Consider the following 17,162-nt stretch of genomic DNA (forward strand, 5'->3'; position numbering starts at 1 on the left):
GGAAATGTTTCTAAAGACTTAATCTAATCCTCTCTTGATAGAGCAGAAGACAGTCACCTTTCCCTTGTCAAAATTAGACTCCTCATTTATAGATTTTTGACTGGGAACTGACACTTGGTAAAAGTTGCAGCTATTTATTTCTATTTTTAATGGAACCAGGAGCCTGGATGTCAAGATGAATTAAATCTACAGATGCAAATTGTGGAACAAAGCCCCAGGGTAAGGAAAACAAAACAAAAACACCACCATCCCCTAAAAAAACCCAAAACATAACAACCAACAAAACAAAACACCTGTAATCTCTTTTTTTACCTCTTTTGTAGGAAATGTATTCCCTTAAAATGATTCAATCACAACAGAATACCAAAACAAAACCAAACCACACCAAAACAAGCTACCCAAGCAACAAAATTCAAAATTCATAAAGCTGACTTCCATAAACCTTAATTCCCATGGAAGCTACAATTTAAGCGTGAAGGTGATGGAAAACCCAGCCTGGTAACGTGATGAGCAGAGACCCTCGGACCCAACGAGAGACCTCTCTCTCTCCATGGCAGATGAAGGCGCAGCCAGGCTGCGGTTTCACCGGCCCCCATTTCCAGAGAGGCTGAGCAGGGGCAGGTGTCCGTGAGCAGGTCGGTGGGACCCTGGCCGAGCCCAGGCCGGCCATCGTCAGCCCGAGGCCACACGGGCTCCACTGGGCTCCCACCTGCGTCCCGCAGGGCTGCGGGGGCACACACAGGCGGTCAGGCCACCTCTGCCGGGGACAGCCTGCACCGAGGGGCACTTGAGCAGCCCCGAGGCTGTAACATAAAGTCTTCATAATGTACATATGAAGTTCTGAAATCTTGTCTTATAACTGTGCCGATTTTGACATTTGTCTACTGCACCTTGTACACAAGGGAACAACAGCCACACTGCTCATACCGGGGGAGATGACCTCCACACATTCGCCTGAGATAAGTGCACAGAAGCTGATATCAGCAGTGATATGACTCCTCCCACTCTTTATCTCATGACATGCACAAAAGTGAAACCTTCGTAAAAATGGTCCTTTAAATTTGTAGGATAATGCAAAACCACACAGAGACACACACAAACCCCATATACATGATTATCTGCTTTTTCTTTCCAAGCAATCTCTAATCATCTCAATTTTCCAAAGCTCCAGACCATCTGCCTGAAACAAAAGGGCATTGTTTCATAAACTAACATATTTGGGCTTTTTGCAAACAATTTTCAAAGGATATCTCTTTCTAAGGAAATAAAGGCACAGAATTTATATATTTAGGTACAATTTTCAATAATATTCCAAGTAAGAATACAGTACTTCATAATTCAATTAAACTCAAAGTACCTTATAATAAGTAGCCACAATGATTTTGGAAAGCAAATACCTGCCTCCTAAGTTTACTAGACCTATTACAGTATCTATTTTCAAATAAGACTCCCATTCCCTGCTTCCATGACCTCAACTATCCTGCTACCCCATCATTTAAAAAGAATAAAAGCCATAGATGAATAAGCTGGTTCAGATGAAAAACAACAAAAGACAGTTTAGAATTTTTAGGTGATGATTACAATGATCTCAGAAGGCCCCTCTGATTTTATCAATTCACACGAAATAATTTATCACAAGTGGCACAGAAAATTAAGGGAACCGACATATATATAATTGAATTATAAAATTTTCCAAATCGGATTCTGTGCCTTAATGATTTGTAGCAGTTATTTCCAAAAGAAAGCTTTAAAATAAAATTTCAAATACTAAATACCAGTTATGCAAAGCAAAATTTTCAATAAAAACAGCAAATCTTTAAGACAAGTAAATTTTAATAGAAACCCACAGTGAGTTGAAAACAAAAACAAAGAAATCAGTAGTCGATGCAGCTCTGCAGACAAGAAAGGGAAACCTGGTAGATTTTTCCTGATTGTGAAGACGAAACAAAAAAAATAGTGCCCAAGGTAATAGAAAAGACTTACCATCCATGCTGAAAAGCTAGTTTTCAGAAACATATTGCTCCTAATATTAATCCAACAGTTGATGAAGTATGCTCATGTCTACCGAATCTCTGCTTCAATCTTTAAACACACACACTAAATGGAAAGAGAGCGCACACAGAATCCAGAGAGCTGCTCTTCCTTACGAGCTCTTTGTGATGCAACAAACTATGAAGCAGAAAATACCAGCAGTAAAACAAAATCAATATTCAGGACACAGGTATTTGGTTTTGCTCATTAACTACTTCTGTTCTGACCAGTGCTACCTATTCATGTCTAAAGCAACTCAAAATGGCAGGGGAAAAAAGCATGCAAACACCAGGAGGTTTTAAGATGTTCTCAATTATATCAAGCACTGGTTGTTTCCATGGCAACCTTAGACCAGAATTATCTGTTGACTTGCACCCAACTCATAGTTATTCTAAAGCTTTATTCAGTTCACACAATGTACTCTGCACATTATTTCATACTTCATATAGATATTTCTCTACACACACATATATAGCCATTATTCAGATAAATACAAGTCATGCCATGGTATTTGAAAGCATAATAACTGATGTTATTTTGAATCAGAGACCAAACAATATTCCTCTGACTATTCATCACCCTTTCGTTTCCAATTCAGAGACTATGAAGACGACCAAGATGCACTAGTGACTCTCCTGACCATTTCAATTATTTAAGTTGTTAATGTGTTCTCTTATTATGCACAGATCTGGAAAATATTTGTATCAATTCAAGAATAAAACATTCACACTGATCTTACTGTCTTCATGTTCAAAACACAGCAGTCTCTCCTTTCCTTTCCCATTTCAATCTTACAAAGACCAACAAGCAACTACGAAAACGAAACAAAAATCAAGCCATATATTCCATATAAGCTCAAGTGGTCACAGTCAAGACCCGTAAACGGAGAACGAAACGGAGCGTTGTGGTGCCTGCTGTCGCAGCCCTGTCAGCCTCCGGCTGTGCTGCACAAGCGCCCTGGTTACCAGTTCAGGCTGTACCATCACACGTGTGCTCAATCAGCTTTTTAAAACCGATTCCATGGCCCACGGTGCCCTGGGTTCTGCCCTACTGCGTTCTGAGGATTTCACGGAACGCATCCATTTGTTTCATGCATCAACCAAGAATCGAAGGCACATTAGAAAAACTGCATGTTTTACATATGAAAAAGACAAAGCAAAGATACCAAATTTCAAAACCAACCACTGAAAAGCCCCTATGGACCACATGGCAAATCACTCAAACCCGCAACACTAGATGAGCGACAACACAATGTCAGCAGCTCCTTTCCCTTCAAACCTGGAGCTTCACAGTAACTGCTTGTAAAGGGACATACACAGAAACAGACCTGTTACAGTATTTCCTTACAGCAGCAGGTATAAATATATTAACTTTGTTTTCAAATGGATTCTACCTCAAACCTAAACCAACAAAATTTTGAGAAATCACTTTCCAAATTTTTTCAGTAATTAAAGAGAGTGCTTTTGTCTCAAACATCAGTAGTAATTCATGCTGTCTGCTGTGTAGCTTCACCTAAAACCTTACACCAACATTCCAGAAGCTGCAATGATATGGGCAGAACAGTTGAGAACATTCAAATATCCTTACAAGACAAACACCAGTATGTTTCTAAAACATGGCTTAGTCATTAAACTTCCTGTGAAATTAATCGACAACCTGAATTCAGTGACCCTACACAATTCTATGACATTGAACTCTCAGGTAAAAACAAAACAACCAACACACACAGCACCACCAGAACTTCCTCTTTCATTTTTTACAAATAATTTTCACAGATTATGTATTTTTGTAAAGATACAGTTAGGAGTCAGTAGTAGACAGAAATAGTCCCTCCACTGTACTCCTTATCTTCTCTATTACGCATTTGGCTACAGTGGTAGTGAAACGAGAAACCTGAAATGTAGACTCGGTCCACGTGTACCTACAGTATTCTTATTTACTATTAAAAAAAAAAAAAATTCTACAAATTGAGAGTAAAGGTTCAGGATAAAGATGCAGAATTTCAACCCAAACCCAAAGCTACATAATCAACCACCATTCAGCAACCAGCTCAGTAACTTTGGCTAAGAAAAACTGCATGCAACCACTGCGCTGAATTGCGACTTAAAATAGCATTCACAGAACAGCCATTTTCACCATGTTTATCATCAAGAGACATGACAGTCCATTTCCTCATCAAGCATGTCACATGAGGAAGCCAGCCTTAAATAGAGGCAGGGGGGGCGGGAAATAGTAGAGACTTGTAGACAAACAGGTCACAATTTGTAAGTGTCAGTAGGTCAATACCATTTTTTTCTTCATGTTATATAAACAAAAATGCTTCAGTGTTATTTTTTCAAATAGATATTTACATAAAAAGAGCTTCTACATAAACAGAAGTATGCATCTATTTTTACCAAGCTGAAAATATTTTTGAGAAGAGGAAGCTCAGAATTTATGCACTTTCATCATTTATCTTCCCAACAAAACTAGTTGATCCTTTCTCATCTCATTTGGGAGACCCAGATTGAATCTATTTTAGGTCAATGCATTAGCACCTTTTTGTTCCCATGTTTAGTGCTTATCCTCTGAGAACAGATTCACTCCCTACTAATACAATATTTTAAATTGCAAGCAGGGAAATGTATAAACACTGATTTTCTTCATGGTAACACTGATGTTAAGCACTTCCAGTAAGGCCTATTTTCAACTAATTGTGCTATCTCAAATCCATCAGTGAATCTGAAATCTGGAAAAAAATAATCGTCAATTACCATATTGTAACTTTAAAACAAGTACTTAACCACAGAGACAATAATTGCTTTGCAAAATAATGCACAGCTTTAAAAGAAAAAAAAAAACCACGAAAATCAAATGTCAATTTACTTAGATTGGGATATTCTTTTAAATCTCTCACTTTCATTACCCAAAATGCAATCATGAAAAGTTCATCCACACAAATAATACTGTAAACTGTTCACTAATTAAGAAATGATAGTCAGTATTCCCACACTAAATTAATATGTAATAGTTAAACCAAACACAATTTTATATTGTTTACCACTGTACGGAGCATTCTGATGTATATATCCCTTAAAATAAAACAATGAATGATAAAAAGTTAAATCTGTGCAGCAACATCTGCCTATTCCAAAGTTGAAACATTACAATCTTTAATGAGTTTTCTATTTCTGCTAAACTAGCTGATATAATTTGAAAACAAAGGAAGTAATTTAGAAGTAAAAATTGGGGTGGGGGTTGAGAAAACAAATCAACTGTGCTTTAAGAGAAAAGAAGGGACGAGGGATAAATTCTCCTGCCAGCCACAGGTCCATGAACCGGCCCCCCACTTCCCCTTGCCCGGTGCCATATGCTGTTCTGCAAATTAATACCTTTAGGTAATGAATTGTAAAACTGCCGCAAAAATCGATCACAGACCAGTGCCCATATTTGATTACAAACATGCAAGTTCTTCACTTACTCTGCAAACTCAAGAGCAAATCTCTTTAAAATAAGCAAAACCCCCCTACTTACTCGATTTGTCCCACAGGACAGCGAGCTCAGAGCAGCGCTGGCTCTCATGTTCCAGAGCCGCTCTCTGGTCATGGGCACCGCTCTTGGAATGCCTATGGAAAAGCCGGTTAGCAAACCCTTCCAGCCTCTGCAGTGCTGTGGCTGTCCCTGTGCACTGCTGACAAGGGACCTCCCTCTGAGCTGCCATCTAACACACCAGCAACTTTTGCAAAAGCAAGATAGAAAAATATCTAAAGGGAGCTGGAGAAGCCAGAGGCACGAGGAGCCGTGCATGTGTCAGGCTTCCTGTGGGCAGGGTTTGCTCAACCACCGCTCGCTTCTGCTTCCTGTTCTCAAAAGCTCCATCATGTCTGGTTTACACTGCTAAAACTCTCTTCTCATGTCAATCGAAAAGTTTGCCTTTTAAAAATACGCAATAATTGCTCCAGAAGGTCTTTTCACATTTTTTGAATGCCTCACATTATGTGTATATATATATATACACACACACACGTGTTAAAATATTATAATATAAACAACTTGTTTAGAAGATCGGAAGGTAGATCTTTTTTTAATTTACCACAACCATGCGTGAAAAAATAAGTGACCATTCTGCAGCTCTTCCCCGTTATGAAGATGGAGTACTACCACCATCATAGCAAACATAACCAGCTGTAATCTCATCATCAGTAGTCTCATGTTTTCAATGAAGCAACTTTCTAAGCAAGGAGGTTACTTGCAAAACCTACTGAATAAACTAGTATTTTATCATTGAGGGGAAAAAAAGAGTAATACTTTCCTCCTTCGAGAATTATCAGACTGAAGAAGTTCAATTCTAACGTACATATAAACACAACTGCATTGTACTTATCAAAATTGAGTTCTACTTGCTCCAAGAATGAACCAAATTCATTTAACTTTTTCAGGAATAAAGTACCAGAACAACCAGCTCTGGCAGATCGTTATCCAGCAGCATGCTCACCCTCCCTGCCCCAAAGGCAGATGGAAGGAGAGTCACAAAGTCACGGTCACTCACCAGCTCCTGATCACCAGCTCCTGACGTTGCTTATGTAAAAGCTTTGCATGCAAGTCTCCTGGAATTGCGTAAGAAAGCTTTTTCATTCACAATAAATTTGAGTATTTTCAGCTGTAGAGTAAGTCTAGAAAGCATCATTTTTAATGGTGCAAAACCTAGGGGAAATAAATTGAAAGGTGCATTTAACATTATATTAATTTGCAAATTGTGTTATTTTGCATGGTTACAAGGGGTAATACTAGATATTCATTCTTGTGAAAATGGAAACATGCATTAGGCAGGTTTCCCAGTATATCTTCTGCACATAAAAGATGTGGCTTCTTAAAAATTTAGGCTATTCTTAAGAAAGATTGAAATAACTTCTCTGCAATCTGTCTCCTGTCTTACAGTCAACACGTGTTAAAGACATACCTCTCATTTCTCACCACCATACTTCTCACTGAATAGTTTTCAAATGTCAGCAGATATCCAGCCTTGGACATTACATAACTATTTCATAACAGCTCTGTGCTTCAGAAAAAAAAAAATATGACAAACCGCCTATGATAATGATAAAACAATAAAAATGCTGAGGGACAGACTTTATGGATTTGGTTACATTCCTCCTAACGGGCACTTCGAGACTTCTTGTAATCAGCCTCAGTCAACACAGTAGTTTAAATTTCTAGACTCTATGCAAAGTACAGAAACACTCTTTGCTTTCAAGGTCTGGATAATACTCTGATAACGTAAAGTTTTTCTCCAGCACCTGTTCAAAATTTGGAACCGTCTAAACACTTATAATTTTATACACCGGTCTGCATATTTGGATGAGAACCTGCTAACTCGTTGGTGACCAGGCTGCTCTCCCTGGTCAGGGTCCAGTGCTGCAACCTTTCCAGATGCCAATACAGGTCCTTTGCCACATTATGCTTTCCACCCTTTCACCTGCTTTGTCACGAGATCAATGCTGACGTCTATGACATCCCATCGGTTCCAGGTTCTGCTGGCAGAAACAAGAGCTAGTGACGACCATTGAGATCTGTTTGCATTATCAGAGGTTACAAATATGCCATGGGGATATATTATGCACCACACATAACCAAATACTTTGAGAGTAATGCTATGCCATCTTTCATAAAGCAGTGTAAGAAATACTTAACAACAAGATACTTATTTCCCTGACTGGTGGACTTTCTGGAGCTGAAGAGCCCCTCTGGAATTGTACAGCTGTGCTCCCCTGTTCACCGCAAGTCTCTGGGCACCCAGGGAATTCTTCCAAGAGACTATTTTTTTCTCTGACCTTGGCTATTTTCTCCGGTACACAAAGCCACCTGGTATGATGGTATGCTCGTCTTGTCTCTCTCCTCTCCCATGCTTCTGAGCCTTTATGCTGTTGTCTTATCTTTCCTAATGTCTTCAATGAAATAATTTTGTTTCCCTGACCTGAAAGAGAGTAACTTACAAAATTCACATCACATATGTTAGAGTCTGCCAACCTCTAGTGTCAACGGAGAGATGCAGGAACTGCCAGAGAGCAGCTCTGCCCATGAAAATTCAGAGCTCTGAATGCACCCAAGTGACTAACCCGGACACTTGAATTAAGTGTCAAAAATAGGAAGCAGAAATATGCATCCTCTAGGATCACAGAAGTGAACTGGTTTAAGTGAGAACAGGTTGTCAAAAAGGGACTGTTAGAAGACAACCTAAGAGAAAACCTGGATTTGCCAGAATTCTACGAACTACTGCCAGCAAACTCTGTTATAGAGGTTCCTCTCCACATGCAAAACAAAGTACTGGTCATATTTATACACAAATAGTAATACTCTCTCCTAATCTTAGAAATTTTTGGCATTGATTGGCATTGCCCAATGATAATACAAAACTACCACACTGACTTTCTGTGAACCTCACAACCCGTGTGGACTTGGATGTCTTCAAATAAGTCCATGACTTTTCAAGGTAGAATCTCCTACTCCCTTTTACCTAATCTTCCATCTTACTGACATACTAATCTATCAAATCAACTCAACATTAATCGATCCACATCAAGTATTTTATGTGCTACATATGAAGCACAGAATCCGCAAGCTCTATCTTACTGCCCAAAAGCTCAATAATCAGCAATGGATAGTGCTTTATCAAAGGCAAAACTCTGTGGCTCTGCTTGTCTTCAGATTTCCACTTGCTAGCCAGTACTGCCAGTTTGTAAATCTTTAAATACAATTAAATGCTGATACAGAGATGTGCAAACAGACCTGAGGTCATCTTACTTATGTTCTGAGCTGGAAGAAGAACCTGAGCCAGCTTTGATCTAAAGCTGTGCAGATCTTGTACACCCTTCCAAAAGAGCAGAAGCTGGCTGTGCTCCAGGCAGACCACGAACATCCAGATGTTCTACCCACCCAATGCAAGTCACACCAGGTGTGTGTCAAACTCTGGGCACAGGTATGGCCTGTAAAATATCAAGCCTGATTAGGTTAATTTAACTTTCACTGAATAACTTTTCCTCTACAGACAGTGTCTGTGACCTAGGAAACCTTTCCGCTACAAAAGATTTGCTTACTTCAGGTCAGTTGTTTACAACAATTATGTCTGAAAACATTAAGACCAGTCAGTTGCCATCCAGGTCTCATATTAGTTTCTACAGCCAGGCAACATTGACAATCCCCTCTTTGTCCACATTTACTGTGAAATTAACCCAAACTTCCCAGGCTACACAGCGTACGCACTACCTGGTGTGTGCCCGGCAGCTCCCGGCCCGGTGCCGGCCTGAGCACCATCAGCCCAGGGCTCAGCACCGGCACGGGGGCCCCCATGCCCGCAGAGCTCCATCTCCTCAAAGCGCTCCCGAACACGCTCAGTTCACACCGGCTACGTGTATAATTCAAGGAAAGTGTTAGTTACACAGAAAGATTTAAAACTGGTTTCTAAAATTTCTGTTCTAAAAGAGATAATGCAGCTCCAGCTTCTCCTTGCAGCCAAAGTCAACACTGAAACATGAAGAATTTCCTTTAGGCAGAAATTCTATTTTCACTAAATTCTAGCCATGAAATCTTGGCAATATTTTAAAACATGTTAAAACACCAAGACAGGTGGGTAACAGATTCAGCTATGAATGGAAACAATACATGCGCAAGTTACAGTATTTAGATAAATAATATTTTAGTCAAAATTTTTAAGGTACTCTCCCACAAACGTATAAAAAACCAACACAATAACGCTAGCCATAGAAAATGGTGAACACTGCGGTCCTCTAATGTGACAACGGCAACAGAGCCATTTATGCTTTTCCTAATGGCTAACCCATAACCTTGTGTGCGTTCCCCAGCACTCAATGCCCAGTGTCTCTCAGCCACAGGTCACAACATCCAGCACTGTAACCCGGCCACTGACTCTTTCAGCTTCTGCCTGAAAAAGAATCAGGAAATAGTGTAGCTACACAGACAACTTCTTTTTAATAATCTCTGCCAAAATATCATTTCACAAATTCTGAGAAGCAATTCTACCCTACCGGTCAAGCCTTAAAATTAAGGACTAAGAAAGGGAGCACCCTCCTTTCCTTGAAGGACCTAGATGGTTGAGTAATTGCATGATTTGTACACTCCGGCTTTAACTGAACAAGAAAAAATACTTATATTATGATTTTAAAATGTTTAAGATATTCCTCAAGTAAAGTTCCCATAAATTCTTGAATTTTAAAGTACAAAATAGAAAAACATTAAACACTACAGCACATCTTTATATATTTGAAATGTATTTAATTCACTCCTAGGATCTACTGCCATACTACTTAGTTTCATACAGAGAACTGAAATTCCCTCACCCTATGTCAAAACTAGGAGCATCTTGTTGAATCAAGGGTAACCATTAATATCTTGCAACCAAAAAACATACAGGAGTTTTTGAGAATTAACTGTATTCCTTGACAGGATACTGAAAAATGGATCCATGATGCAAAATAAATTTCACACCACCTATAGCTAACTAAAATTCAGGTCTTAATTCCAAATCTTGAAACCTAATATTTTCCTGGTTACCTACAAAGCTGAGTCTCAATCTGTCTGTTTATGCATGTTCCACCTCTCTTTAAGGGCTAAATAAAAATATCCTTTTCTATCTTATTTTAAATACTTAAAATTAGCATTTCTTCTTTTCAGCACTGGCCTTCATCCACGAGTAAAAAAGACATACTGTGACTTTTTCTGCATATTTATTCTGTTTGTAATCTATTGAAAAAAGAACTTATAAATGAATAATAAAGAACATTTTTTCTAAAGGTTAAAGAAAGTATTTGCTTTAAAAATTGATGGCTTGATAAAGCACATCTTTTCCTTTATGCATCGGTTATTTCAACAAAGTCCAACTTTACTATTTATTATTTATTGCAAAAGGAGTGAGCAATTATTTGATACAAAGTGTTAGTGAGGGTTCCTCCATTTTTAAGAGCTGGAGGATCTTGCTGAATTTAGCAGGTCTCTTATTGACAAATAAAATACTTATAAATTGAAAGATGCAGCCAACTAATTTAAGAAAAATAATTTAATTTTCAAATTTTTAATTAGAAAATCCAAAATTTATACACATTTAGTAAGCCTAAAATTTGTTAAATAATATATACTAAAAACCAGAGTGTTCTGTGATATAAGCCTGAGGAAATATGTAGGTAATTTTCTATGTGTTACACAAAGCTCAAGAGAAAAGAACGTAAAATAAAGTATACAGATAAGCATTTCATTACTAAAAAATAAAAGAACATTTTCATAAGAAATTATGTAATTAAACAGAATCCATTTTGAGTGTTGCCAACCATGCATATTTCAGAAAGAATTATGGGTAGAAACAGGCAGAAAAAGGCTTTTTGAAAAAGCAGATGTATTTTGCTTCTCGCTATACGTCCAGCTCTATGCTACCAGCTTGCATTTCTTTTTAAATACATGGAAGAGCAGAATTTGCTAATATCCTGGAGACTGAATGGCTTTCCATTAAAAAAAATAATCAAAATGTAAATAAACAAAATAAACACAACCAATAACTTCGCTGTTTAACAAAAACCACAAGAAAGTAACCGCATGCAGTCAGTGTGTCTTTCTGTGTACATTTTTTGTAGAACGGTGAACCCTTACTAGAGAGCCCCCCTGAGAGCTGCACTGGGGCTGGGACTGCAGCAGTTCTATAAATAGGACTTGCCAAGAGGAAGTTGTTGCTATGGAAATGCTGGTCGTATTTCTATTTTGACTCAGTAGACCTCTACTGGCATCTACTGTACACGAGCTTAATTGCAGCAGACATTTAATACCTTCATCTCTCATCACGAAGCATAAATTAAGGCTCATGTGGTCCAACAGCATCATCTATTCTTAATACATGATGATATAAAAGGAATAAAGAAATAACTAAGAAGAAAAAAGTCAAATTTAGCATCTGATTTTTTTATACGCAAGCTAAAGGCTCTCACTCTTACCAGTCTTCTTGTCAAAATTTGACAAATTTGTTATTGAAGACAATGTGATTTTCCACGGACGCACCATGGCAGCAGATCAAGTTTCCTCATTTCTATCAACATATAATACGGTTATTTTGAAGTAAAATAGCTTGTAGTCATAGTCCCAAATCTAGTGGTGAGAAGAAGTGGACAGAGAACTGTTTCTATTAGAAGCACAAAACTGTCCAACACGCCAAAGAGAACTGGACTCCTCTCCTTTCTTGCTTTTGGACAAATGAGTTCTAGAAAAAACAGGTAAGTGTATGGACTTACTTGAATTAAAATCCAAGGTTAAATTTTGAAGACATTTAGCATATGAGCTCAGCATCTCTGTCTCTCTGAAAAAACTAACAGACACAGACAAAAGTTTTGGTTCGCTTAATTTACAACAAAATATACTATTGATTAATAATGAGCATTAAAGTGCTACCCATCAAAACGAGTACCATGAAGTTCCTGAATTAGAAGAAACACGCTAAAATTTGTACGTTTTGCTCAATATCTGACTGTGTGGAAGGAACAGCTACCTGCTTGAATTCTGGCCAACCTCCCATCAGAACAGGGATGCTGAAGATCTGTCTCCCTCACAGAACCAGTCCAGGCTCCTGCAGGTAAAGCAGCTGCTGCGGAGGGGACCTTGGCTACAAAAGCTAATGACCTCCATTTTTTCTAGAATCTGCAGGTCTGGTCTATCCTCCCTCAGTTTAGCTACTTAGTCATACTATGGAACTGCACCATAAGAAGCACGTTTATGTTTGAAAACAGCTCTCAGGGGACACTAAGCATTATGTGTCCCGAGTCAAGAGTGCCGCACATAACAAATGATAATTAAACCTGAGAGATCTGGGCTCATGCTTAGTGCTAATTCCTGATATGGGATAATGGGAGGAAGTAAGGGAAGGGACAGTAGTAAAACGCTCACCAAAACTAAAGTCTTGTAGATAAAAATTCTTTACTACAGTAGTAGCTACGCTCTGCTATCAGATTCTGTATTGTACAGTAAAAGACCAGAATGATAAATAGTAGAGTAACTAGAATAACTTCAGTACCCCTTTCAGGAAGCCAGTCTGCATCTGAAATCACCAGCACATTCCCTAGAGGGAAAAACCCAAACCGAAACAAAAACGACTGACTCCACTTCGAGCTAAATATTTTAAATTAATACTGTTGTTTTCATCCAAAAGAGCGTTCCCCAATTATATGACAGTTTCAATTAGGAAAATATCCAAATAAGAAAGAAGGCAAAACCAAAGTTACTTCATTGGAAGGGATAGTGCTTCTTCAGAGAATGAAAGAGTACAGAGCACAAATCAGAACAGAGCAGTGGCTTTCATACAGTATGTTCTAAAGTACAAAGCATTTGCTCATATGGTGTGGAGATGTGCACACCTCTGTACTGGGAACAGATCCCGTATTCCTGCACCTCATCGCTGGACCACAGACTGCCCTGGGTGTCCTGGGCTCTCCACTCCTACCAGCCAGCTCAGCTTCAGACATTCTACAAAACATGGGAACATCTGCATTAGCAGAGATCTAGCACTATCCCTCACAGCAGCTGGAGTGGAAAACTGGCATTAAGTCCCTGAAAAGTAGAAGGGATGCTGCTGGCCCCAAGACAAGAGGCTGCAGAATGTGTAAGAGGATATTTCAAAGTTTGTTAAATGCTCCTAATACACATTGTGCTAAGTAAGCAATAACCCAGTTACAAGAACTTGCATTAATACAGAGGCATCTGAAGTACAGCTCAGACAACAGGACTTCTCTATATACTGAAGTTAATTACACTGGGTTTACAGAATCTGTTAGTCCACACTTAAATGGAGTAACAAATACTATCTGCTGGTTTAAGAACAAACAAAGTGTGAGGTACGAAAACTGTAATACCAAACAGTAAGCTTTAAAAGTACTTGGTCATTCATCTGTAATCTGTTGTATAAACACAATGAAATATCTCAGATTTTTTAGAGGGGAAATAATTCCCAGACCAACTTTCTAACTACTGGCTATTTTTCTCAGTGAGGTATGAGCAAAGTGAACAGATTTTTTTTTTCCCCCACCTGTGAGGGGTTTTATTATAATTTATATCCAGTTTGTTTCATGTAAGGTTTATTTATTAGCAGTCCAGATATATTATTAAATAGTATTTGCATTTTGATAAAACAGAAATCATTTACCAAGTTAAAAAACACCACCTAAAATGAAACATTTCCCTTTTGCTGTTCATGAAATGTGTTTTCCAGCTACCAGTAAGCAACAAGGCTCTTTACTTCTCAGTCCATAGTATCCATTCCCAAGCATTACTTTGCAATAAAGGCCAAAACAACTAAAGCTCAGATATGTATCTTGAAATTGAGAAAACTGTAGATTGCAAGATGCAATTGCCAGTAGGCAGAATTTGCCAAGCTGCTGTTTCACTTGGTATTTATTAATACAAGACAATTTTAATAACTAAGAATTCATAAAACAAAATTCTAAAGGTTGCTATGTAAGCGTCTTTATTCACAACACAGAACCCTTGAGAAAAGCTTTAGAAGAAAGTATGGATAAAATACACCACTATTTGTAATTCAACGAAATAAAACAATTCACATGACATGACAGCTCTGCATGCAGTATGAATGACAGCAGAGAAAAGATACAATTCCTTAACACTGTGTCCTCAAGCAGTCACAACCTTGCAATTGCATTTTCACTCTCAAAGCAAAATGATCAAAGATTTTTTTTTTTTTTTTGAGATCAAAAGAAACTAGCGATGTCCTTCACCATCTTACAGGGAATAAGTTAGAAGCTGTGTTGAACATACGAAGCTTCCTTATTTTTAGTGCAAAAATCAGTGTTTGATAATACGTAACATCTTTATTCCAAGAAGTTTGACAATTCTGCATTTTGCTTAAAAGCCAAAGATTTTCTTTCTAATAGGCAGGTTCTCATTATGCTGGCCAATTCTATTATAGCTCACTCTATTAGACTGCACAATGAACCACCTTTCCCACAGTTCAACAGTATTGATTTAAAAATATTTCTTTTCTTAAATGTAATATAAACTTTCAACTGACATATAAATTAACAGCAAATATTCTTGAAGTTATTTTTTAATTAGATACAGGAGCATCCATTACTTGTAATTGTATTTATCTTTAATTTGCTTTAGAGATAAATAGGAGCAAACAATAACTAAAAATGCATCACTGTATTGCATGCTGTGAAATGCCACTAAGAGCAGCTTCTCACAGTAGGTCACCTCAAAGCATCAACACTCAACCCCATATTCTTCTTAACAAGGATACTGCAAGGCTCTTCTATACCACTGTTATCCAAATAATTCCCCAAACTCATATTCAAGCAAAATCTGTCCCCGCAGTGAACTTTCCCTCTGAGCTAATGAAGACTCCAACATGTAAAGAAATTTTTGCAGCATAGATGCAATGCATTTGATACCAAACAATATTAACTATCAAAGTTCACTCTCCAATTTTCTTTCCACTGGTTTCCATTTCTGATATTTACAGAAACGAACTGTTGATGGCAAAGTCAGTCATCTCAACATATACCCACCTTTAGCTCCACTTTCACCTTAGTCTCCAAAGCCAAGAGACCTACTTGGTAAGAACCAGCTGCCACAGAGCCGGGAGCGAACAGTTCCCAGGCAAAGAGCTGTGAGAGCCTTGCTCTGACCTTCCACAGATTAATTATAAATTGCTTAGGCTTACTACTTGATTACTGTACGTATGAAAGCAAGCCAAGAAAAACAAGTAACTGCTCAAAGACAGGGGTTTTTTAATTTGTTTTTAAGAGATGCCACTGGTATTTCTTTTGATTTGTTCTCATCAGCAGAATTCTTGCAAAGAAAACCCACCCCAAACCGCACACGGGAAACCTACGCAGGTCAGAATTTGAGAATTGTGACAAATGACAAACGTCCAAATATTTTCATGCTTAAATGAGATGTCTCTGCCAAAAAGTCTGGAGTCGCAAAAATGTGCATGTCTGAAATAGCTGACAGCTTCCCTGCACACCTCCACTGCAGACGCCCAGGGAAAACAGAGAACGTGCCTACACAGGCTTCACCCTTTGAGGGGATTCCTGCTAATAACTGGGAGTGTTATCCTTAATCTTGCAGTGACAGGGGCATCCTATTCATGATTACCACTAAACAAATAGGTTTTGAATAACCCTGTTTTGAATAGTTAAAGCCTGCCTTATGGTAGCATCGTGCAGCCCCTGCTAATTTCTGGGAGGTAAAAAAACCCCTCTAATTTGGTAGAGCTGGAAGACGCCTTCTCTCTTGAATTTATTACCTTTATTTACTTGAACCACTTTGAGAAAAATGCCTAAAATTTTGTGCCTAGCCAGAGGCTTCTTTTTTTCCTCCTGGAAGAACAAACATGTTTGTTTCACTTAGATCTGCTCTCAGATGCTCATAACTTTTCCCAACAAGCTCAATACAGAGTTGTTATTTCTGGGAGTCAGATTGCATGTAGGACGATTCTGGTTTTCTTCCAATTCCTCTCAAGTTAGACTCTACCCAAGAAAACTGCCAAAATGAGGTACCAGTTGCAATGCATTGGGCAAATTTTTAAACTTATTACCACTATAAAGATCCGCCTTCTTCCACTCTTGTAGGGGGAGGAAACACATGGCATCCCATTTATGTGAAATATCACAATAATGAACTTAGTAATTGCAATTACTGAGCCCTCTCCTCACCTTTCTTACATGATAGAAACACAACACTTAAATTACCCAGAAATGAAAGCCTAAATGAATCCTTACCTGAAGTGAAAAGGACTGCTCATTTATTATTAGGTAACCTACTGACATTTCCATTTCTTTGCCTCTCTAAAGACAACACTTTTAGAAAAGTGATTTATCAGCCAAATAAGGCAAATGATGTATTATTGTAATTTTTGAAAACACTGCTGGTACCTAATTTCTCTGAAAAATTGTGAAAGGTTAACAACACTAATATGCTGTCTAACGCAACTCTGCGCAGTTCCCAGAGGGTTTGTTGGGCGTTCAGGATGCCAAATGTGGCCAAGTTCTGAAGATTAATGGCTTCTGAGACTCCGTGTTGAACGCAATTATAGGTTCTACTCAGTTTGAAATCTATATCTGAACTACTTCTTTGGGTACACCTCA

General features: G+C 38.3%; 1 protein-coding gene across 2 annotated transcripts in view; it reads right to left on the reverse strand.

Moving 5' to 3' along the window:
* The window catches only part of PRKACB (protein kinase cAMP-activated catalytic subunit beta), a 70,828-nt gene that overhangs the window by 28,793 nt on the left and 24,873 nt on the right, over nt 1-17,162 (reverse strand). Inside the window, exon 1 of one of the 2 annotated variants that reach the window (XM_065656078.1) lies at nt 5,545-5,731. The exons of the other annotated variant lie outside the window; for it this stretch is intronic. Coding sequence (XP_065512150.1) covers nt 5,545-5,731 — 187 coding nt within the window. Of the gene's footprint in view, nt 1-5,544; nt 5,732-17,162 lie in introns of those variants that run through there. 2 annotated transcript variants of the gene reach the window in all.

Source organism: Caloenas nicobarica, chromosome Z (genome assembly GCF_036013445.1).
Source record: "Caloenas nicobarica isolate bCalNic1 chromosome Z, bCalNic1.hap1, whole genome shotgun sequence".
Taxonomy (NCBI): domain Eukaryota; kingdom Metazoa; phylum Chordata; class Aves; order Columbiformes; family Columbidae; genus Caloenas; species Caloenas nicobarica.